The following is a 26,529-nucleotide window of genomic DNA, read 5'->3' on the forward strand; positions in this document are numbered from 1 at the left end:
TTTTATCTTGTAGTGTATAAAGTATATTCAGATAAAATCGCGTAAATACAAAGTAATTATGATACAAAAATTATTGATGAAATTGCAGTACGAAAATGTTTTCCAATAGATGACATATATTCAGGACCTTCTCTGCAGACCCAGCCAATATCCTCCCTTTGCGGTAATAGTGAAACCCTTTTGCTCTATTTTGATAGGGATGGGCGTCTTAGGTACCACTTTAATGCTGAACCGGGAAAGCAGGTATGCCAGGGCAAGCTTGGTCTCCATCAGCGCGAAACGGTTTCCTGAAACAGAAAATCGTATGTCAAATTATCGCGTCTATCTTCGTCTACAAGGATGACTTCTGTTATACTAGTAGAGTCAGAAAGTACAGGAACTTCGGGTGGCAACGCCATGCTCTATAGGCAACTTCTCTGCCTTGTCAGAGTGGTATGTGACCTACTCTCCAGGCGTATAAACTCAGTGCGGCTGCGCTTGAGAATGGGGAAGACTAACGTAGCCGGAAACCAATCGAAATGCAGTTCAGCTCTCAGCTTCGTTTAGTGAAGACGTGTAATACAGTGCAGCTTTCCGCTTCGTTTAGTGAAGACGTGTAATACAGTGCAGCTTTCCGCTTCGTTTAGTGAAGACGTGTAATACAGTGCAGCTTTCCGCTTCGTTTAGTGAAGACGTGTAATACAGTGCAGCTTTCCGCTTCGTTTAGTGAAGACGTGTAATACAGTGCAGCTTTCCGCTTCGTTTAGTGAAGACGTGTAATACAGTGCAGCTTTCCGCTTCGTTTAGTGAAGACGTGTATTACAGTGCAGCTTTCCGCTTCGTTTAGTGAAGACGTGTAATACAGTGCAGCTTTCCGCTTCGTTTAGTGAAGACGTGTAATACAGTGCAGCTTTCCGCTTCGTTTAGTGAAGACGTGTAATACAGTGCAGCTTTCCGCTTCGTTTAGTGAAGACGTGTAATACAGTGCAGCTTTCCGCTTCGTTTAGTGAAGACGTGTAATACAGTGCAGCTTTCCGCTTCGTTTAGTGAAGACGTGTAATAGAGTGCAGCTTTCCGCTTCGTTTAGTGAAGGCGTGTAATACAGTGCAGCTTTCCGCTTCGTTTAGTGAAGACGTGTAATAGAGTGCAGCTTTCCGCTTCGTTTAGTGAAAACGTGTAATACAGTGCAGCTTTCCGCTTCGTTTAGTGAAGACGTGTAATAGAGTGCAGCTTTCCGCTTCGTTTAGTGAAGACGTGTAATACAGTGCAGCTTTCCGCTTCGTTTAGTGAAGACGTGTAATACAGTGCAGCTTTCCGCTTCGTTTAGTGAAGACGTGTAATACAGTGCAGCTTTCCGCTTCGTTTAGTGAAGACGTGTAATACAGTGCAGCTTTCCGCTTCGTTTAGTGAAGACGTGTAATAGAGTGCAGCTTTCCGCTTCGTTTAGTGAAGACGTGTAATACAGTGCAGCTTTCCGCTTCGTTTAGTGAAAACGTGTAATACAGTGCAGCTTTCCGCTTCGTTTAGTGAAGACGTGTAATACAGTGCAGCTTTCCGCTTCGTTTAGTGAAGACGTGTAATAGAGTGCAGCTTTCCGCTTCGTTTAGTGAAGACGTGTAATACAGTGCAGCTTTCCGCTTCGTTTAGTGAAGACGTGTAATACAGTGCAGCTTTCCGCTTCGTTTAGTGAAGACGTGTAATAGAGTGCAGCTTTCCGCTTCGTTTAGTGAAGACGTGTAATACAGTGCAGCTTTCCGCTTCGTTTAGTAAAGACGTGTAATACAGTGCAGCTTTCCGCTTCGTTTAGTGAAGACGTGTAATACAGTGCAGCTTTCCGCTTCGTTTAGTGAAGACGTGTAATAGAGTGCAGCTTTCCGCTTCGTTTAGTGAAGACGTGTAATACAGTGCAGCTTTCCGCTTCGTTTAGTGAAGACGTGTAATACAGTGCAGCTTTCCGCTTCGTTTAGTGAAGACGTGTAATACAGTGCAGCTTTCCGCTTCGTTTAGTGAAGACGTGTAATACAGTGCAGCTTTCCGCTTCGTTTAGTGAAGACGTGTAATAGAGGGCAGCTTTCCGCTTCGTTTAGTGAAGACGTGTAATACAGTGCAGCTTTCCGCTTCGTTTAGTGAAAACGTGTAATACAGTGCAGCTTTCCGCTTCGTTTAGTGAAGACGTGTAATACAGTGCAGCTTTCTGCTTCGTTTACTGAAGATGTATAATCAGTGCAGGTTTCCACTTCGTTTAGTGAAGACGTATAATACAGTGCAGCTTTCCGCTTCGTTTGGTGAAGACGTGTAATACAGTGCAGCTTTGCGCTTCATTTAGTGAAGACGTATAGGTATATTCGGTAAAATGAGCTTGAAAGAGGAGAGAGGTAACAATAAATTTTGCATTAAACTCTGTAAAACATTTACTGAGACTTTGGCACTCATGCGCCAAGAGTATGGAGAAGAAGCAATGTTTCGGACCCGAGTGTACGAGTAGCACAAGCGTTTCACATCACATCACTGCTTCTTCCACGTTCAGGAAGACCCAGATCGGCAAGAATGGAAGAAATGATAGCTCGAGTTACACAAAAATCAGACGAGACCGCAGACAGTCAATAGATGATGTGGCTACTTTCTTAGGCATTTAGCATGGTTCTGTGCAGTCCTTTCTCCACACTGATTTCAAAATGCTACGTGTGTGTGAGCACGTTGTTCCAAGAAGCCTAACATGAGCAGCGGGAAGAGCGACAAGTGGTTAGTGGAGACCTGATTGACAGGGTGGACCAGGATCCAATTCTCTTGCACAGCACTGTTTTCATTTTATTTCTTATCCAAACCTCATATACATGAAGATATGAACAGATATTTAAGCACAGCACAACGCTCTTACATAGTCCAGTGACCTTGCCGAGTTACCCACGTCTGTACCAGAGGTATGAACATGCTGATTCCCCTTTGGGACATACTTTAAATACTCACCAATGCAGGATCTGGGTCCTATACCAAAGGGCAGATATGTCAGAGGATTGATTTTGTGTTTGTTTTCATCGCTGAATCGCTCGGGGTCGAAACGGTCTGGATCAGGGAAGTGGTCAGGGTCACGATGCAGTCCAAATATGGGGATTAAGACGCTGTCCCCAGGCATCAGGTCCAGGGGCGGATCAGCCTTGATCGTGTAGTTCCGAGAACAGATTCTGTCCACTGCCGCTAGCGGGTACATCCTCAGGGTTTCTGTGAAGTATAATGCAGAAGCTTTACATTATACAGGATATTGCAAGAAGTGCTGTACTTACAAAGGAATCCTTTCTTTCAGACCAGCCAGATTTGAACAAAACTCGGTCACATGGTCAATTCGATCACTCTGAATCAAGTAGAAGCCAACCATTCTGCAGCAGGGGCTAGGTAATCTGAGTCCCGCGTAGTTCTTTGCTTACTTCCAAATAGGTAAACTGAGTCCCAGTGTACCTGACAAAAAGTACATGGAGAGCTAGGCCTATTTGATTTATTATGCTGTTATAGTTTTTTTTTTTATCTTTCAGAGTTGATAGTTGTTTTTTTTTTCATAATACATCGTGCCATGTTGGCTATCTAAAATAAGCATTTTTTTCTACACAACATTGCAGTTTTGAAGGTTATAAATGAGATTAATATTTCGACTTTCTATCTGAACACTTCTACTGTTTCGAGATTTTAGGATAAGCACGCATATAGCCGTACTGTCAGTCTAGCCTTCAATTAAAAAGGGGCTGTAGTTCCCACCTCGACTAAAAGTGATGGAGGGATATAGAGTTACTCGGTCTGACTGATGAATACATGGTCGATGGTAACCTATGGTAATAGATCATGAGAAGAGATTTGAAAAATCTACATAATTTTTTTCTGTAACATTCACAGTTTTAGAGGAAATAATTATGTTTCTATGAAGCATTTGGCAACATCACGGCTGATTCTAAAGGTCTTTGTGTTTAAGATGTCTTCTTGTGTGATTGCTGCAAATTTTAAGTCATTTTTTATTTCACCAATCGATTTTATAGTTTCTGTTTGTGCTTTATTCCTATTTTTGTACAATTCAACTATTTGTTTTGTGAGTCTGTCGGGGTTCATTCTTTTGATGTGTCCGTAAAACTTTAACCTTCATTTTCTAATGTCATTGTAAAGGTCTGTGCATTTTTTTTTTAATTTCTTGTTTACTTCTGAGTTTGTATTTTTCACCTATGACTTTTGGGTCCAAAATTTTCCTTATTTTGAGTTCTTTTTTCTCAATGTTTTCGACATCTGCTTTCCTATTGAAAATTAACGTTTCTGCTCTATAGAGACATTCTGGTTTAATGGCAGTGTTATAATGTCTTAATTTTGTATATTTCGATATGCACTTTTTATTATACATATTTTGAGTGATACGATAGGCTGTCTCCATTTTTTGGCATCTAATTTCGCTCGCTTTTGTTTCAACTCCGTTTTCCTGAATCATTTCACCGAGGTATTGTGGACTCGTTTAATTTTACCATATTATTATTATTATTATTATTATTATTATTATTATTATTCTTTCTGTAAATTATCACCTATTGGAGTATGTATCCAATTAATAGCGACCACTCACCGGACACAATCATGTCGAGGTACTTCATCCCGTTCAGAGCCTCGTATGACAACTTGCCACCGCCCTCGCGAAGAGTCTCGTCGATCTCGCTCTGAAGTCGAGTTTGTATATCAGGATCCACGGCCAAGTGGTAACAGGCGAAGCACATGAAGTTGGAAGCTGTGTCGAAGCCGGCCAGGAAGAACACCACACACTGAGCTACCACGTCTTCATCGTCCAGTTCTGTGGTGCAACATAGATTACAGTATTTGTTAGATTTCAGATGTGTGCATGGTGCCATATCACGGTGTCTACAGTTTTCTTTGAAAAAATAAATGTTATTCTTTGTTCAAAAGATTTGGGTGAAGAAGAACTTGAAAATAAATTTACTTTAGAAGTTTTCCCATCTTTTTAGTACTGTACCATTACTAAATATCCGTTAAGAACTTACTAGAAATAGGTAAGATTATATCGAAAGGTTGATACAGAATGAAACAGCACTTTAATGTGTATATGAAACGCCTATTGCAGTGGTGCCACGAAATCACCATGACAACTTATAATTTTGAAGTTGTTGGATATGCCACGTGCTCAGGTGCATGAGACTGCATATAACTGTACGACTACTAAGCTTTCAGGCGAGGATGTAAAAAAGTGTTGCAGTAGGGAAGGGATTGTAGTTGTAGGGAAAATCATAATCATAAAAATGAGACAATTCATAAGTTGCTGAGATACGCCACGCACAATAATAATCAGCAGTAAATAAATTATAATGGATTTATGTAACGTCTTCTAAGAAAGACGAAGGAATAATTTGAAAACTGAAATATTTGTGATACATTTATGATTTTATGACTATTTATTCATAAATTAACAGTACTTCACATTAAATAATACAGTATGTATTGTACTTGGATTATATTATATTGTGAATTTTATTAGTAACAACAACGATGTAATTTATTCGCCACAACAATAATTCCTTTCTACAATTCGCCTTAAACGCTCTCGTCAACAATTGGATTTTCACTTAACACAGTATTCGTTATAGCACTCCACCGACGACAATGACAATTTACTTGGACTAGTACCAACAACAATGAACTGTTAATCTTAACTAATATTTACAAAGCACTATTTACAAATCAGAACTATCAGTTCTCAGTTCACAGTTCTTCTATCTCAGTCACTCGAGTTCACAGTATCTCGAACCACAGACCTTCAGAGACAGTTCACTGTACTCGAACTCGGGTCCCTCCAACTGCGGCCACTGCACTCGAACTCAGGTCCCTCCAACTGCGGTCCACTGCACTCGAACTCAGGCCTTCGGATGCTGACGCAGATGCGGACGCACACTCGAGTCGAACTCCGGCTGGCTTGCTTGCTCTGGCTTACTCACTGACTGAATAACTGAAAACTCTAAAACTAGTTCGCTGGCGCTTCTTCTTTTATAGCAAAATCATAGTTGCGAGAAATTTCTACAGGTGTGTAGAGAATTATCTCGATATCTCCACTTCGACGGACTTCTGGAATAGTCGAGAAGGTCGTTCCACATTCACTGCGTTAAGTAGCAGCTGCGCGCGCAGCCTTCCCTCGCGTGTAGGCTCCTTTCCCCTTTCCCCGTGAAGCCCGCGCGATATCACAAAGTGCTCCGCGCGATCTTCTCTCTTGCGGGACGCTGGTCGTGAGTTCGAATCTCACGTCGCTGTCACAATATTATATATAAGAAACAAATACTGGTACGTAAATACAGAGTGTGCAAAAAAAGTTTCGCATATTTTTACAGGAGGTAGCATAGGTTGAAAGAAGAAATAAAGTTCCTATAAACATGTATCTGGAAACGAATATCTGTGTTGACATATGGGCCATACAGTATTGTAACTATGATCGTCATTCGTTTAAAAACACTTAACGTTGACGAATGTTTTGATAGTGGATAGCATCCCTCAACAGAAGTAAACAGAGACTGTAGTAGTAATAAAGGTCCAGGGTACTACGGAGTCTATAGTTTTATTTGTGTTAGTAAGTACGTACAGTATTCAGTGGTGTAGGCTGTTTTTCTGTTTATGCACGACGGGGCACCAACCTATTTTCTACGCCTTGTGCGACAATACCTAACCCAGAGGTTTAATGAGTGATGAATTGATAGAAGAGGTCTAGTAGTATGGCCTCCCCGATCACCTGACCTATATCCTTTGGATTTCTGGCTATGGGGACATTTAAAGACATTGGTGTATGGGACATCCATCGACAACGTACAAACCGTTACAGAAGCGTGTATCCAATGCATGTGAGCAAATCCGACAACAACCAGGTCGCAAGAGTTCGTAATTCACTGAGAAGAAGAATTGAAGCATGTGTAACAATGCGTGGTAACCACATAGAGCACCTTCTATAGTGTCTGCGTAATAGACAGGTGGATAACGTAGGCCACAATACAGCATGGCCTATGTCTCAACAAATATTTGTTTTCGGAACTTCTTCTCTAGCTTCGACCAATGCTACCTCCTGCACAAACATGTGATACTTCTTAAACACTCTGTACATAACCTATACATACTCAAAACAAAAGGTAATAATTTTCTAAGCTTTCATTTCATTGTTCATCTATTGTAATTGCAATGTGTATAATGCGGAAAAACATGTTCTTAAATTACAAGAGTTCATTTTTCTCACTTGAAGGATCTGCTGCAGACATTTGACGTTTATTTTTAGATACAACATTTTCTATATCAGGTATTATTACGTTAACAATTGCAATCTTTAAAACTGAAAATAAATTATTGTCTATCAGTCGATTCTTAGCCTAGATTTGTTAAGTTTCATGAAAGAAATCACTGTTTACATCTGTACAAAATGCCGAACATTGATATTATTTCTTAAACAAATTTTAATGTACTATTTAAAAAAAAGTAAAAATTGAAGTAATTGAGGATATTGTGGTAACTTCAGTGCTCTTTACTCTTTATCGTGAGGTCGAATGATGCTCTGTATTAAATTTGTACTCCCCTATCACTTCTAGCATAAGACTGCAGGTCAGAGGGTTAGCAGGAGAGGTAAGGTTTGAACGCGTGCTGTTGCTGGAACGAAATTGAAGCACAGCATGTAACAGAACGGGATGACATCACTGACCTATTGCAAGAAGAATAAGCACTCTATTACTCTTGAAGAAAATATCACTGTATATATTTTATGAAAGATTTGTGATGCAATAAATCTCTGTTCACTATGCATCTTGGAATTTAACGATTGAAAGAAAAGGAATTCGGGATTGTTTCAGGATTCAATCTCGCTGCTTCTCAATAATTATTCAGAAACAACTACGTAAACTAAAAGAACTCCAAAAGGAAATAACATTTCAATGGATACCTAGTCATTGTGGTATACCTGAAACGAGAAAGTTGATAATATTGCAAAACAGGCAACGTATTTGCAACCAAGACCTCTTCAAGTGATATATCTATCCAGTGTTTTTGCTTCAGTAAAGTCTCATTTTACAAACCTATGAATCAACAATTGGCCTAAGATGTTGATAAAGCGTCGTAAAATAACCAACTAAAATAAAATAAATAAAACAATTGGCTCTCTTCTGACAAAGGAAAAATTTTACAGTCTGTACAAAAGAAACCAAATGACCTGGAAATGTACAAAAACTTGCCCAGACATGTTCAAACATTTTTAACAAGAGCCAGAACAGGTCACATTGTCACTCAATTGTACCTACACCGATTTCACATTTCTGATAATCCTACTTGCCTGTGGTGTAATAATCATGATGAAGATCTGGAACACATTCTTCTATACTGTCCATCCATAAACCACAAAAGAAGTAAATTAAAACCATCAGTACCAGTTGCAGAAGACACAGCCCTGCAGTATATACTGACTACACCCCAACTCTGGCTACTAGCAACAGGCATCTATAATGAACACCGATCAAAATACCCCTCATTTCTCGTGAAAAACAACAACTGAATAGACTACAGTGGACTATAGTGGGCTTTATGTTGTCAGCAAACAGCTGGATACATTAAGAAGACTGATTGATTTAGCATGAGGTCGAGCGATGCACGTTATTAAATTGTACTTCCCTATGTCTAGCTTAAGACTGCCTGTACAGGTCAGAGAGATAGTAGAAGTAAGGTTTGAACATATGCTATTGCTGAAACGAAATTGAAGCACAGCACGTAGCCTAATAGAACGGGATGACATCGCTGGCCTATTGTAAGAATAAGCATTCTGTTACTCTTGAAGAAAATATCACTGCTCTGTACTGGATCCATGTCTTGATTTCATAATTATTGAGAAGTCGCGAGATTGAATCCTGAAACAGCTGTAAGTTTTCCTGACTTCCTTTTCTTTCAATCGTTTCAGTAAAAGTTCAAGATGCATAGCGGATAGAAAGAGGTTGATGTTGAGATCTATTGCATCACAAATCTTTCATAAAACTTGACATAAAAGGTGAAGGAAGATATGATCGGAAATCTGTTGTCATGAACTTACGTTTCTTCCCAATTTTGGAGTGTTGTTCTGTAGAGTTTTCGTCTTGCAAAGTTCCCTTACGTGCCTGCATCAACAAATGAAGCAAGTCCGGCCGAACGATGCCTTCCCGCTCCCTCGTCGCTATTGTGTCCTTCACCAAGGACCTGAAGAAGTTCGGAATCTTCTCCGGAAATAAGGTTACGCCAAACAACTGAACAGAAAAGGAAAGAGCTCCAGGATTATAACACAAACGTTCTCATTATTCAGGTAACGCGATTCGAAACTATTAATTTTCTTGATCTTGTTTATACAGTGAAACCTGTTCAAGACGGAAGTGACATGGTCCTATTTTTTTCCGTTGTGGACAGGTTTCCGTATTATTCAGATGTGTCATTAAAATGGAATATTTTGTCATTCTACACATGAAAAACAAAATGGCATGCCGCAAACTGCAAGAAGTACAAAATATTCCGTTTAACACTACTCACATTAAATCAGCTTTCTGTCGCTTATTCCGTTGGTGAATCATATTGATTAAACTCTCATCTTCTCTATAAATGTTGTCGTAACTCAGTCATTAGTCATTAAACATTACTAAAGGTTACTAATCTCATTGAATTTAATATCTAACGGTATGCTAAGTTACTGTATTGTATATCACTGCACATTATTAATTAATTAGACTAGGAGCCATCTATTTGAAGCCTTGAATTCTGGTTTATTTAATTTCTTTCCTAGTTCAATAGCTTGCTTTGCAGAATAGATCCAGAAATTGGCTTGTTCTTTGAAAGGTCGTGAAGAACCCACTCCTACAACAGTTAATTTTTTTCGACACAAACAGTTGCTTTCTGGTTCCTTTTATGTCACCAATATTGGCCGCAAGCCACTCACTCATTATGATCTTTATCTTTAAAGTGTCACACCTGAGTTTTCCACAACTGAACTTCAACATTATGTCACATGCACTTCGTTTCTAATTTTCCTTTAACTCGATAACTTTTCCTTCATCACTTAATGTTAATGCCACATTTTACGCAGTTTTTTTTACCTGAAATCACTACACTTGCGCCCTGTTTACCTACGACAGTATGCCGGTGTGAAGCTTTGAAAATCTTTGAAGGGACTCGTCTGCCTAGTCAACAGGGTAATAAAATTTATGATCGACAGACCGACACACTCTCGTACCCTCTAAAATTTTGCAAAGAAAACTTCTTTTTATCTTAGTGACCTACATATTTCGTATATTCCTTGAAATTACAAGCTGTTTCAAAATATAGTTACAAAATATAGTGTGTCCAAAATATTATTTCCGTTTTGAACAGTAGGAGACAGTTTCCGTTTCCGCGTTGGACAGTTTCCGTTTTATTCAGGAAAAATGACACACAATACATACAAATTTCGCCGGGACCAATAAATTGTTCCGAAATAGACAGGATTCCGGATTATTCAGGTTCCGATTTGAACAGGTTTCACTGTAGTTTATTTTTCTTCGACTACACACATCAAAATTTTCTAAGGAATAGATTAAATTTTATAGAAAATTCTTTTTATACCCAAATCACAGCCTGCTCGAATGCATCCATGCATACTTAACTGCCTGCTCATTCAATGGTACAAAATGTAACATGAATAGAAAACAATAGTCGCTACATGACAGCTCCTAACAGCCAGTGAAGTCGCTTGTGGAGATAGGTCCTATACTTTTTATGTTTGTAGTATGTTTTATAATATTGCTTTGTTTCGCGACTCTAATATTTCCTTCTTTCTCTTCGTTAATTCATTATATTCTTTGCTCTTGAAAGAACAAGAAAACTGGAAAACTTTTTCTGTGTGGAACTTCCCTACATTACTAAGTAGAGGTTTCCCCAATTTATCCACAAGAGATTCTGACACAAGTTTCTGATGGTTATTATTTCTAACACATTTCAATATGTCACACTGGCATAAAATAGGTAGAACAACGGTTTTTTTTTCTCCATAGTTTGAAGCAGATATACCGGTGAACATAGTATATTTGGTGCTGCCACCTATCATTTCACCGAAAGCATTATTAGAATGTCTTATAAACAGACAGTATAAGCACCCATAGGATGCATTCAAGTAGACGGTGACCCAAATAAAAGTAAATATTGAGTATACAAAAGTGAGTTATTCATTTGTCTATCCACCAGACGCCATGGTAACCAGTGTTTTGTTTATTGACATTATTACCAGCGTAGAGGTAACTAGGTATGGACACTTCGCGTCCGTAGTAGGACTTATTTCAATGACCTTCAAACCGGCTAAAGCGTGAGATTATGCTTTCTCCCTAGAGTTGGCGCTGACATCACACCAGCTAGCAGTCGACACAGCGGAAATATAACACATATAATTAATACATCTAAGTACATTATGTACTCAAATAAAATAAATTGGATCCATAAAATAATAAATCCGTTATTAACTGTAATGTCTAGACTATAGAGTTCCTTTATAATGAGAGTTGAGACGTTGACCCCAACAACAATTAAAATATGTAATGATTTGATAGCACTGAAAATGGAAAAACCAAACTCTTATGAGAAGTAAAACCATATAGGCCCTACCTATATTATATCATATACAAATATTAAACGAATTTGATACATAATTTTATAATGTATTATATTATTTTATAATATAATTTCTTATAACTGAAATATAAAAAATTATTATTACAACTAGTTTATCACTGAGAAATAAGGGAAAGCTGTTAATTTGAATTTATTTGAAGCAAAGCGTTACTGGATTATGCAATAAGATAGGCGATGTTTGGATCCTGTGTCTGAACTCTACATTCAATTATTATCTTAGCGTATGCTCGATTACACTAATCTCTAGCGCTTGAAAGTGGAACTAAACGCCGGCGCACAGAGAAACAAAACACAGGAAAATTCGCTCAGAGTCCATTCTTTATAATCCCTATTCGCTGTTATTATATTGTAATTTCTTACTTTAGTGGCTCAGACAGGATAGGCCTAATCAGTTTATTGGTAGTAGAGGAGTTTGGTAACTTTAACAGTGTAAAAGATTAAAGAACTGTTAAAACAGTGGAAATGGATGCTCAGTATTGTCATTTAAGCCGCAATGACATGTTTAGGGCGATTGTTATAACAGAAAATGGTGGAACATAAGCTGATACGGCAAGAGCTCTGAATACTGCAAGAGACGTAATATCAAGAATGTGGAGTCGATTTTGCGAATTTCGCAGTCTAGAAGAACGACACCCAGGTCAACCGAGAATTAAAACTGCCCTACAAGATAAATTTCTGTGCCTAGAAGCCTTCAGAGAAAGGTCTTCAATTGCAAACATGTTAAGAAGTGCTTTGCATAACGTTGGGAATGTGGTTGTATCAACCCAGATTGTTAGGAACAGATTGCATGAAAGAAACCTTGGCAAAATCCCGTCGCCCATTAAGCTGGGAATGTTGTGTGCCTAAGTAAATGCGAATGTACAGTACAATAATAGATATTAAGGTTGTCAACTACTAAAATACATTATCTGTGTGAAAAAGAATGGATTACATGTAAAATTATTAATTATTCTATTTGTCTTACTTTCTGCTGAGAACCTCTAACTCACCTTCATTATTTTTGGCATAAACATCATTAAAAATAATTTCAGTGGGCCGAAATTGAAAGCAGTTTGTCCCATTACATAGAACTCATTTTTGGGCTGTTTAAACGAGTCCACAGAGAGACCAAAAGCAGTTGTAGCTATGACGTCATTTGTGTATCTGTTGAAGAATTTCTTGAGTTCCAAGACCAGCACATCTCCATCTATAAAAATGTAGCAGTACTTAATTCAATAATAATAATAATAATAATAATAATAATAATAATAATAATAACAATAATAATAATAATAACAATAATAATAATAATAATAAAAATAATAATAATAATAGACTATTGTTATTGGCAGGATGAATAGCGGGAATAAATTAAAAAAATAAACAATTGAACAATGATCTTTTGGGTTTCTTCTGCAGGATTAAACTAGTATTTTAATATAAACAGATGCCCATACTTCTGTAATCTATGAGATTGAGAGTTGTTGCTGAATACTTGGAAACTGATAAACATTTCACACCTCTTTCTATTTTTCTTGTATTTTCTCCTCTATTTTCCCTCTATTCTCTCCTTATTTTCTCTTTATTTTCTCATCTACATTTTTCCATCTTCTCCTCTATTTTCTCCCCTACTTTCTCTCTATTTTCTCTTCTATATTCTCTCAATTCTTTCTATATTTTTCCTCTATTTTCCTCTTATTTTCTCCTTTATTTTCATCTATTTTTCCTCTTTTTCCTCTATTGTCCCTCCATTTTTTCTTTAGTTTTACTCTATACTTTCCTCTATTTTCCCTCCATTTTCTCTTTAGTTTTACTCTATACTTTCCTCTATTTTCTCCTGCATTTTCCTAATTTTCTATTTTCCCTCTATTTTCTCCTCTATTTTTCATCTATTTTCCATCTATATTCTTCTCTATTTTCCCTCTATATTCTTCTCTATTTTCCCTCTATTTTCTTCAGTATTTTTCTAATTTTCTTTCTATTTTCCCTCTATTTTCTCCTCTATTTTTCATCTATTTTCCATCTATATTCTTCTCTATTTTCCCTCTATATTCTTCTCTATTTTCCCTCTATATTCTTCTCTATTTTCCCTCTATTTTCTTCAGTATTTTTCTAATTTTCTCTCTATTTTCCACTCTATTTTCACCTATTTTCCCTCCATTTTCTCTCTAGTTTTACGCTATATTTTCCTCTATTTTCTCCTGTATTTTCCTAATTTTCTATTTTCCCTTTATTTCCTCCTCTATTTTTCATCTATTTTCCCTCTATATTCTTCTCTATTTTCCCTCTATTTTCTTCTGTATTTTCCTAATTTTCCCTCTATTTTCCATTCTATTTTTCATCTATTTTCCCTCCATTTTCTCTCTAGTTTTACTCTATATTTTCCTCTATTTTCTCCTGTAATTTCCTAATTTTCTATTTTCCCTCTATTTTCTCCTCTATTTTTCATCTATTTTCCCTCTATATTCTTCTCTATTTTCCCTCTATTTTCTTCTGTATTTTTCTAATTTTCTCTCTATTTTCCACTCTATTTTCATCTATTTTCCCTCCATTTTCTCTCTAGTTTTACTCTACATTTTCCTCTATTTTCTCCTGTATTTTCTTAATTTTCTATTTTCCCTCTATTTTCTCCTCTATTTTTCATCTGTTTTCCCTCTATATTCTTCTCTATGTTCCCTCTATTTTCTTCTGTATTTTTCTAATTTTCTCTCTATTTTCCACTCTATTTTCATCTATTTCCCCTCCATTGCTCTCTATTTTCACTCTATATCTTCCTCTATTTTCTCCTGTATTTTCCTAATTTTCTATTTTCACTCTATTTTCCCTCTATATTCTTCTCTATTTTTCCTCTATTTTCTTCTGTATTTTCCTAATTTTCCCTCTATTTTCCACTCTATTTTTCATCTATTTTCCCTCTTTTTCCCTCTATTTTCCCTCTATGTTCTCTATTTTCCCTCTATTTTCTCCTGTATTTTCCTAATTTTCTATTTTCCTCTATTTTCTCCTCAATTTTTACTTTCTCTCTCTCTCTCTCTGTGTCTGCATCTCTGTGTCTGTATATTTAAGATTCTGTAACTTATAATAAAGTAATTCACCTTTTTGAATTCCACACTCATTGGGTTGATTCTGATAGCATTGCTCCAGATAACTCACGAACTGTTGGCAACACTCAGACACCAACACGAACATGGTCTTCATCTTGCTGGATGTGAAGACAGGCGTCAGTGTTGATCGCTTCTCCCTCCAGTCCCGATCTAGATGAAAACAGTTAGGAACTCTTTCAGAATTTTTAAGACATCTCAAGACGAAACGGGGAAAACTCTTCACGAGTGAGAAAAAATCCCAATAACTAACCAACCACCTCTTCGAAAATTTGCTTTCGGAATAATTACATTCGGAAATCTGTTTTCGGAAATTTGGTTTCGGATTTTTGCATTTTGGAAAAAGTACATTCGGAAAAATAAACATTCGGAATACTGAATTCGGAAAAATGAACCTGAATCGCCCATCACAAATGTCTGAATTTGATGTTCCTAATTATGTTAGGTGAAGAATACAATGCGTGCCGTTCTGCGTTGTGTAACTTTCTCCATTCTCCTGTAACTTCATTCTTCTTAGCCCCAAATATTTTCTTCGAATACCCTTAACCTCTGTTTCTCTCTCATAGTGAGAGTCCAAGTTTCACAACTATACAGAACAACCGGTAAAATAACTGTTTTATAAATTCTAACTTTCAGTTTTCTTTAATCAACAAGAAGACACAGTTTCTCAACCGGATAACAGCAAGCAGTATTGGAATTTTTCCACTTTTTCAAAAGAATAACTTTGTAATTTTTTAATTTCCATTTCGTACTATGTTTTGTTCACGAGACATAATCATATACTTCGTTTTTTCGGATTTGACAGCCCTAATAGACATACAAATAATGTACCTGCCTTTGAGATTGGTTAGAGCTTTAAGGAAAAGTGGGTCTTCGTTATCAAACAGTGACGTCTGATGATTTGGAAAGTATTCAAAGTCCTTGATAGCAATAGTCTTGATGAGTTCAGGGTCGAGCAGGACGGTCATGGGCTGTCGAAACATGAACATGACTGAGTAAGGTCGACCCTTGTATCTGTTGTATATGTTCACGATCATGTCCTGCAGAGGTTCACCCTTCAGAATTGTGGACCCCATGCTACCGATGAACGGGAGGGGTGTGATGTGAGGTATTCCCGGCTTTGTGAAGCGTCTGTAGGTACTGGTGCCACAGAAATACAGCACGACTCCCAGGCAGAGCAGGAGGAGGACCCAGTCGAACAAAGTCATCTTCAGTTTTGCTCCTAAAAGCATAAATTCAAGAATTAGGACTTTGAACAGTTAATACAGTGTGAAGGCTGGTTCACAATAAACCGGGAACGGAAACGACAACGAGTACGAGAACGGAAATAAAGTTAAAATAAATGTCAGTAGAACTTGGTTATAACGACATCCAAGGGACCTTAAAAATTATGTTGTTATAAACGAGTGTCGTAGTAACCGAGATTCATATTATCAGTCTAATGAGGTGGAAAATGAAAAATTACAAATTTAAATAGGCTTATTTCAGATTTATGTATTCACTTTTAAGCCTACCATGAACTTAATAAAATACATGTACAATTATAAATACAGTATTCTGTATTAAAATAGTTTGTTCCGTACTCACCAAACTTCTTTATTTAGGAGTGAAGTAATCAGTCATTTTACTCTCTTGTCTCCTACTTGCCCCATACACACTTTCTAAATTACGTTCTACGAGTATGTTCATAATTTCAGTTACAATTTCACTGCTCCCTCCCCTACCTTCGATCCATTTTGTTCAAATGCAGTAACAATTTTATCCTTGCTCTTCCAAATCATTTGGACTGTGGAATTAATTAGGCCAAACCCACGATAGACGTAAGCTTTTTTAATTCCATTCTCAATTTGATGAATTACTTCAACTTTTTCTTCCAACGTTAAAACTTTTCTTTTAGTGCCATACTGCGTTAAAATGCGTGCACTTAGTGAAAACTTCCTGTCGAAACTGACCACACACAGATACCTTTAATACCGCATGAATTTGGACAGATTACAATGGGATGGGGAACCTGCCTGTCTTCCAGAAGTCTATGACAGAAGGAGAGAGTAAAGAATATGCCAGGTTACTAGATTTCAACAAAATATTTCTTAAAATACTTTGGTTCTTAGAAAATCGTATTCTAAACTGAAGTAGAAAATGACGTTATATGCGAGGTAGACGCATATACGTTTGTCGCATTAAGCAAGGTAGAAAAGCATATGTCTTATGGGGAATTAGTTGGGTCCACAGAATATTTGACGTTATAGGCGAGGTGTCGCACAAAACGAGGTCGCTATAACCAAGTTCTACTGTATTTAAATGTGAGCATTCACAATTAACGAGAAGCCCGGGAATTAGAACATGAAAATTAATTGTGAATGTTCACATTTAAATACATTTATTTCAACAATATTTCCATTCTCGTTCTCGTTGTCGTTTCCGTTCCCGATTTATTGTGAACCAGCCTTAACCCGTTATTGCGCTCATCAAGGGACTGTGGCCTTGAAGCGTAATAAGCGGGACAGCGCTATAGACGGGAAATGATTTATGAAAAACAATTTAGACACCACTCCATATGAAACATGTTTTATTCTGCATTAGTTACAGTGCAAAATGCATACAGAGTGAAAGGGGTATACTGTTCTCCAATCAGGAGATGAACCGTGAAAGGAATGTGCTTACTATTGCGTCATCTATTGGAACGAAGTAGATAAATAATATTATCGTTATAACGTCAGTTTAAAAACCATGCGCTCTCCTCCATATGTTATTTCCTGTATGGAGAGATTAAAAGACCAGGAGATTAATCGTGATCTAATTTTGTAACTAGGGTAGTATGAACATGTGTGTATCAATGTTATGGTTTGTGCTGTGAGAGCTAGCCAATAGAGATAAGAGTATCCACGTGTGTGACCTTATGACATCATTCACAGCACTATCCCGCTTCGTCTCATTCCCCGAAGACTATCTCGTGGTTGGAGTACAGTAGCTACATTTAAGCTATTTTAAGAACAGAATCTTTAGTAACCAAAAAGTCAAATGTTACTTTAGTATTTGAATAACGGTTTAGCCAAAAAAAAAAAAATAATAATAATAATAATAATAATAATAATAATAATAATAATTAGTGTCTGAAGTTCGAATCCTATTTACGGTAATTGAGACGTATGAGTGATAAGTGAAGAAAAAGCCGAAAAAAAATATTCCTTTGTCATTTCTTCGAAAAACGCTTCATTACAAAATTAACTGATTAAAACCTCTACGAGCTTTTTCAACATTAATCTCACTAGAGGTTTTGATTTATCTAGAGAAAATCGAAACTCGAGTGGGAATTAATTGACTATTATAGATTAGAAGAAAGTATATAAGGATTAGAAGAAATAAAATACTCTAATACAATAAAATATTAACTGACTTCCTGAAATTCTATTTCACTAATGTTAGCTTCGCCAAAACGTTTGAACGGAGCCACCATTTTCAGTTGACTGTCTATGCTGTAAACAAATGACATCGCAAAGCATGTTTTATAGTACCGTAAAGAATTTGCAGTTTGAAATGCTGGGTTCGATCCCCGCTTGGGCTGATCACCTGGTTGGGTTTTTTCCGACGTTTTCCCCAACCATAAGGCAAATGTCAGGTAATCTATGGCGCATCCTCGGCTTCATCTCGCCAAATATCATCTCGCTATCACCAATCCCAACGACGCTAAATAACCTCGTAGTTAATATAGCATCGTTAAATAACCAAGAAAAAAAAAAAAGAAACAAATGGTAGGAAGGTGATAAAAACAGGAGAAAGTATATAAAGATTAGAAAAAATAAAGTACTCTAATATAATCAAATAGATATTAATTGACTTACTAAAATTCTATTTCACTAATGTTACCTTCTCCAAAATGTTTGAACGAAGCCGCCATTTTCAGTCGATTATCTATGCGGGAAACAAATTACGATCGCAAAGCACGTTTTATAGTACCGTAAAGAATTTGCAGTTTGAAATGTTGGCAAACAAAGAAACAAATGCTAGGGTAGTGATAAAAACAAACAAATGCTAGGGAAGCAATAAAATTGTGCTATAAGCAGCCATGATTGGTTGAAGGACGTCCTTTCGTTGGTCAAAAGTAGTATGACGTAGTAAAAGTGTAATAGTCAATTCCTATTATATTTAATTTAAACAATCTAATCATTAGCAGCCTTTGTTCCTCTCAAGAAGTCAGTCCTGCACTTACTTAAGCAAATTTATTTATGGATAACTTACCCTTGTTTGTTAAACAGAAGAATGAGTCCCTTGTCACTGGATGTTCATAAGTAGCCTGACGATGTTTATTACCATAATTATCGATGTTTTATTCGTGACCTTGAACTAGTCTGTCAATTCATGAAAGCAAATGTCTCGACGTACTATACTACTAGAAGAACATGAGTCACACTTTGGCACTAACCCAGATAATACAACCTTGATCTTCAGAATAAGTATAGACTCGATGTTGATTCATTTGTGTTGCCTGTGAGGCAACGTTTATTCTGCTTATCTCACGGAGTTTAATGAGACTGAATATGACAAGATTGAGTGCTTCAATAAAAGAGTACGCTAAATATAAAATCCAAATGATAAATGCTATATTTTCATAAAAAGTTAATAATTTTACAATTTAAAATAATAGAGAATTAGCTTGTATAAATTTCTTTGGTGCCTCGATTCAAATTTGAATGATGAAGATGGAAGAGACTAGTGAAGTACTTTGTGTGAAGTGTGGCATTGCATGGGGCGGAAACATGAACATTACGACGAATTGAAGAGAAGCGAATAGAGGCATTTGAAATGTGGATATGGAGAAGAATGGAGCGTGTGAAGTGGACAGACAGAATAAGAAGTGAAGCTGTGTTGGAAAGAATGAGTGAAGAAAGAATGATGCTGAAACTGATCAGCAAGAGGAAAAGGAGTTGGTTGGGTCACTGGCTCAGAAGAAACGGCCTACTGGAAGAAATGGTGAATGGGAAAAGAGTTCGGAGCAGAAGAAGATATCAGATGATAACGACATTAAGATATGTGGATCATATGCGGAGCAAAGAGAAAGTCAGAAAATTGGAAAAATTGAAGAATGCTGGGTTTGCAGTGAAAGATCTCCCCTTGGGCAGAACACTATGAATGAAAATGAATGAATTACGTAATTTAAATGTATACTAGTGGTTTGTGCAGCAAATTCTGCAAACTAAGTAAATTAGACATTCAAATAAATTTTTTTCAGATTTATTTTCAATAAAGAATACCAGACATTTTGAAAGTTATTTTCTTCCATAATAATGAAACATATTCCCTCTGAATGTTTCTTTTATGCCAAATATTTTTTCTTGAACCTATCCACTTCAGGTTTTGAGTTTTAACGCGAAAACGCAAGTAACAATGTCAGAACAATCAGTGTGTTTTCATGTGGGTCTAAATAATAGCTAATTCAGGTCATTGTGAATTGTACGCGAAAGTTAAAAAAATTTCAGGTTTGCTATGCTTTCGAACAATAAACATAGCATCTTGGTGTACCTGCTGCATGGAGAGCTTGAAATGTAGAGGATAAAATCATTTCATCCTGTTAAGAGATCTTGCTGAAATGATTCGGGAGACTACAAAATTTTCTAGGTCTCTTATTTTATCAGTAAGTAATACCTTTTAATTTTTCCTTAGGAACTGTAATTTTTGTGCTCTCTCGAGCCAATACTGAAGAGAATGATGCATATAAATATCTACACCACACTGCCATTAAGTATATGAAAAAGACCCAACCCCACTTGATTAATAACTATAAAAATATTTCATTTTTAATAACAATATTAGATTATCTTACGTAAGTTTTATAGTTATATACTACATAGCCGCCATTCAGTAAATTATAGAAATGAAGATCTAATTTCATAATACATTCTCTACATCTACTTATATAACCCCAATAGTTTCACTTTCATATCATCAATATTGCATTAATGTGAATAATTAATGAAAAATAGTCGCATCATGGCATTAATTATAATAATATTTAATTTCTAATGGTAATAATGTCATCAAACCATCTCAAATTTTGTATATTTTAATATCCAATACACAGCTGTACTCATAAAATTACACACCGCAGAATCAGACCTGTAAATTATTTTTTGTAAGCCTTGAAGTTTTTAATAACCAATTGAATTTGAGCTCTAAATTTTTCAGCAATCCTGCAGGTCATGGCCTTCGTGTAATAGCGTATTGTTTATTGTAGGCTGTTGTGTGTTTTGTTTTATTCTGAAATGATGCAATTAGTTCTCAAAACTGACGAAAGATGGATTTTGGAAAATATGAAAATTATGTAGGAAAACTAACGCTTCACTGAAAGTTACTATTTTTCTGAAAAACTTCGGATTCTAAGCTTCAAAATGAGGGGTCATTTATTAAAATCCGTTCAGCCGTTTTCCCGTAATTTCCATTACCAGTTCAAATTATATATATATAGATGTGGTTCCAGAAATAAAATGACAATTTTCTTAAAAAAGTGGCTGTTATTTCAACATTTTTGTATGTTTCGAAGCGAAGAAAAGATAGCGCTGGTAGTCAGAAATAGAATCTGCTTTCAGAGAGAAACAGACATGATTATTGTACGTACAACATAGGCCTAATATTAAAGCCGCTTTTTCAGCTTTTGTAGGGTATGGCTAGCCTCTAACTTCAGTCTTTTTTGTGAGTAGTTGTATGCTAACTTTGCTGCTATAGGGGAGGGGGGAGGCGTAAAATATATTACGTAAAATTAATAGTTGAAACATCAATGAAGATAAGACCCTGGACAGTGATACGTAAGTGGGGTAAGTAGAAACAAATGGAGTCTTTACTTAGAAAAACACGCATTTTCGTATCTTCTTTTAATCTTTCCTGGTGTTAACTTAGCGCAACCGATTCTCTATGCTCCTTTAATATCTTCATTCGCTAAATCCTCAACCAATTCTTTTATCATACTCATTAAATGATTACAAAACTTCTAATTAAACTGATACTATATTGATCAGATTAATACAAATTTAATTACCAGAAACAACAATGACTGTTTATACTGACTATTACACTTTTTCTACGTCACACTACTTTTGACCAATAAAACGGTACGAAAGGACGTCTTTCAACCAATCATGGCTGCCTATCGCACAATTTTATCGCGTCTCTAGCATTTGCTTATTTTTATCACTACCCTAGCATTTGTTTCTTTGTTTGCCAACATTTCAAACTGCACTGGTCTGGACGTCAAAAAAACAGAAAATTACAAACCACTCCAGTCGATGCACAGCAGTTTCAAATATGACTCGAATTGGCATTCAAGAACAGGAATTAATAAAGATCACTGGTCATATAGCTATGAAAAGCACCATTCGGAAATCCTGAATAAGTTGAGGGATACACCATGTACATCAACTAGTTCACTTCTTTTACGCACACGTCCAATATAACTTCAACTGAACCACCAACCACTAAAACATTCAAATTAGAAAATTGTACTTTCAATAATTGTTTCTTTTAAAATTATTCATGTTTATTTTTTATTTCATCATCGTTAATTAAAACGTTTCTTGTTCATTTCATCATCCCCAATTAAAACTTTTCTAACACTTGTTTATATTATGCAAATCTAGTCTTTCAGGTAAGGCTCCCTGTAAAGCAGATTTGAATAATTTCAAGGGAAAAATTGTTCCGGGGCCGGGTATCACGCGAGTTGTGTGGATATAAAGGGAAAAGTTGAGACGGTGTCGGGTGGAGTTCCCGGGTAGCTCAGTTGGAAAGAGCGCTGGTACGTTTAACCAGAGGTCCCGGGATCGATACCCGGCCCCGGAACAATTTTTCCCTTGAAATTATTCAAACTTGTTTATATTACTTAGGTTATGTTTGTTATAGCTTCTGCTATATGATATTATGGATAGTCACGCATCAGAAATTGTTTAATACTAAGATTTATTGAAAATCATCTGTCAAGTGACGTTGATTACTGGGATCCGGATGATTGAAGTGGAATGCAAATGTTTTAATAAAAATGAAACTGAATCAACAAAGCCTTCTTGACTAGTAACCGTCCACAGAGTTCAATGAAGATTCCATAGTTGGCACAACTGATAACAAGAAAACATAATCATAATACACTACTGCCATCTAGCGTAATGTTGAGATGGTGCAATACTACATTTGAAGACAGTTGTATTTTCGTAAGCCAATTAATATTTTATTGTATCGAAGTACTTTGTTACTTCTAATCTTTATATACTTTCTTCTAATCGTGTAATAGTCAATTAAATTCCACTCGAGTTTTGATTTTCTCTAGATAAATCAAAACCTCTAGTGAGATTACTGTTAAAAAAAATAACCTACATACTGGCTTGGCAACGACGTTCAAACTTTCTTATAGGAGACAATTTTACTTATGAAAGAAATTTATGCGATATTCAAAATTAAAAACAATTTATTTAAATGACGATCGTCCAAAAAATAGTATGCAATACACATGCGTTAAGGCAGTGGCGGTGCGTCAATAAGAGCACAAGAGCACGTGAACATCTTGTTTCCATTGAAATTATTTAAAACCGTACTGACGCATGGGGGGATGTATAATATCAGAATCAAGTAATTTAAACTTCCTCTATCTTGCATAAATTTATGCAAACTTGGCAACGTGCGTTCACCTTTAAGTTGTGCTCTTTGCAAGGAGGTTACAGGAATTACAAACATGCCCGGGATAAAATTGTCTTTAACTTGCTGCTTATGACTCGTCAAGAGCACAAAGCGTTAAGTGAGCAGTGAATCTACCTTACAGATATCAGGTGCATCGATGCCTATCTTTCACTTGTTATATTTCGAGGCAGGTAATTTAATAGTATGTATTCTAGCTGTAGGTGTTAGCATTTCTCAATGTTTTAACGTTTACTTCGTTGGGTCTGTGTACAGTGCTGCTACGAGAGTTTAGTTTGTGAATTACTATAGTTTAGTGTTAGCATAATAGCATAGCGTAGCTTTCAAACACGTGCTGGCAGACTATGATAGTGGTATGAATTTAAGTATCTGTATGGTGGTGTATAATATTTAAGAATAATATTTACTGGCATGTATTTATAGTAATAAATCTATGAGAATGGGATTACAATAGTGGTATAAGCTATAGTGTATCAGTGTGTTGTGAACCAAAATATATTACACAACACACACTTTTTTAAATAACTGTATTGTAGTAGCCTATGTATTAATTTTTAACAAACATAAACAATGAACCTGTTCAAGCAATTTTGAATATAAAGAACTGGGTAAAGTGACTTACTAGAAAAAATTGGAAATAAAAAAGATCAGGTTACATTATTATTATTATTATTATTATTATTATTATTATTATTATATTTTGAACTTATACACGATTTTTTAGATAGTGAAAATTTGGAATCATGACATTTCATATTAAACGTATGATTTTAAATTCTTTTCGGTTTTGGAACACGGGTTACGGCTTAACGAACGTAGAAATTTTCATTCTCTTGTTCTCCTTTTCCAAGTCCTTCACACTTCTACACCTACCTACCTTGCCTCCGTTTCAGTTACCTGTCATATCATAATCTCTTCACACACACACACACACAAAATAGCCGCATACTAGCCATACCAACACATAAGACATCATCGTATTCATCATCATACACAATCTCGCTCTCGTGCTTGTGGAATACCCTACCCAGTGACATCAGAGACTGTCGGAATTTAGTAGCGTTCAAAAGCAAACGTATTAAGCATTTTCGTACTGCGTAGAGTAGGTTTAATTTTTACTTAATCAATAAAAGAAATGCTTCTCTCTTCTTAACTTTTACAATAAACTGTCTAGCTTTTATTAATCAGTTAATCTTTTAGTATTTTAATTTTTATTGTATTTGTAAATTTAATATTAATTGTAATTATAATTGTAATTGTATTCTTAATATTGTAGTTGTAATCCCCTGGTAGAGGGGAAGAGAAGGCCTGATGGCCTTATCTCTATCAGGTTAAATAAATAAATAAAATAAAAAATTGTGAGCACGCGTAATATTTTATCACGAGCCGCCACTGTGTTAAGGCAACATAATCTCAGCTTCGCCACATTTTTTCAGTTTCCTCTATTTTATTATAATGCACTTACCACACTTATAAATTTCTAAATTATAGACATCAGCTCAATACAATAAACATGTACAATATAATGTGATGTGATACATTAAAGAAAAAAGAAAGTTAATCGTTGAAGGCAAATATAAGTTGATTAATTGAAATAGAGATGATGATGATGTAATATTTGAAGAGAATCCTTGATAATATTTATAAGAATAGACATTACATAATCAAAAGGAATGTGAAGTTCCTTAAAATAATTCCATGTGAATTTTGTGATTGAACCTCTACTGCCAAACAGCAAACCAATGACGGACCATTGTTTAAGAGGGACGTTGTACTTTTGAGAAAGATACGGCAGACAAGGTTCATATATGGACTTCTTCTCAATATCAACTTCGGTGGCCTGATTTAGGTTTCTTTCGAAACGGATAGTAGTGTCAAGAACAAGAGCCCGTTTTAAGCGTCCGTTGATAGCAATAATGTCTGCCCGTCTAAAAGAACCATCTGATGATACACAATGTACTTCCTCATGAATCTCCCAATTTAAAGTTTTTAACGATGTCGCCAAAGCATGTCGTACATGATGATCAGCAGCTCGCCTTTGGGGCATTGTCCAAGCACGTGTCCAAGTGTTTCAAGCTCGCTTACAATATACTATATTATTGCTTTAACATATCGTAAACGTGAAGGCAAATGCTGGCATGCAACAAAGATTTACCTCTTACATACACCGAATGTCACTTCACTTCACTACACAGTGCACGCACATGGCCTCCGAGAAGCCTCTCCTACAATTGTATGACTGTAGTTACGAAATGCTATGGAAGTGCCATCTGTTGCAACATTTATCAAGTATCTCCTCTTTCTTACTACCGGAGTCCGTGGATACCCACCACAGTTCACACAGCAAAATTCTAGCTCGTCACACACATAACCAAGGACACTGCGTACTACGCCCATTAGCAATAATTGAAAGGTCCAGTGGAAAAGAAGCCCATGTCACATTCCTGTTCATTTTTTGTTTCTTCGATAATCCGATAGATCATGCCATCTACGACCTCTTTTATGAACTTCCAGTCTTATGACATGTGTCTACCGGACATGGTAAGGATTTACAGGGACATCATTTTATTTTTTACTAACATTTCTAATATTAACCTGGCTATACCTTTGGATCAACGATTAAAAACAGGAAAACCGTTTGCTACCCCCTTCCACGACTGGAGTTCGATGATACTGGCGTAATATACAAACAAATCACTTTACTAGGTATAGGAGGGAAGAAAAGTAGTTCATCCATTCACGTAAACTAGGAAATATCGCGATTTTGAGTTTGATAATTTTCATTAGGTTTTTCTTTAATCAAAACACAGTACAGTATTAACAATGAGTGTTTTTACTCACGAACTGAGCTTTCCATGTGGACGTATTCATTATGCAGTGTATATTATACTGTCTACAGCACATTAGCGTACACTATAGGGAATGACGTTAAATTGAAAAATAATCATAATATGGATATTTAAACACATTTTTTAAATTGGTGGCCGTTCATTTCGATACAGGCTTCAGTTCTAATGTGCATATTATCGCACTATAGACTATTGTACGTAATTCCAATTACCAGGATCGTGCTTCATATCAGTAACTCATGTTGAAATAATTCTGTACCTACTCTATAAAAGAGACCTTACGT

The 26,529-nt window shown here is 36.2% G+C and overlaps 2 protein-coding genes across 2 annotated transcripts in view; both read right to left on the minus strand.

Annotated features, from left to right (window-relative positions):
- Positions 1 to 25,654, minus strand: LOC138695839 (cytochrome P450 9e2-like). Its single transcript, XM_069820118.1, has 8 exons — positions 25,552 to 25,654; positions 15,559 to 15,945; positions 14,718 to 14,876; positions 12,633 to 12,829; positions 9,053 to 9,242; positions 4,571 to 4,792; positions 2,947 to 3,198; positions 1 to 287 (listed from the first exon to the last, which is right to left on the minus strand). Exons 2-8 carry the CDS (start codon positions 15,929 to 15,931, stop codon positions 121 to 123), a joined length of 1,560 nt encoding a protein of 519 aa, XP_069676219.1. The 5' UTR covers positions 15,932 to 15,945; positions 25,552 to 25,654; the 3' UTR covers positions 1 to 120.
- The window catches only part of LOC138695829 (cytochrome P450 9e2-like), a 449,657-nt gene that overhangs the window by 338,695 nt on the left and 84,433 nt on the right, over positions 1 to 26,529 (minus strand). The window lies entirely within an intron of this gene.

The sequence above is a fragment of the Periplaneta americana genome, chromosome 3 (genome assembly GCF_040183065.1).
Source record: "Periplaneta americana isolate PAMFEO1 chromosome 3, P.americana_PAMFEO1_priV1, whole genome shotgun sequence".
Lineage (NCBI taxonomy): Eukaryota > Metazoa > Arthropoda > Insecta > Blattodea > Blattidae > Periplaneta > Periplaneta americana.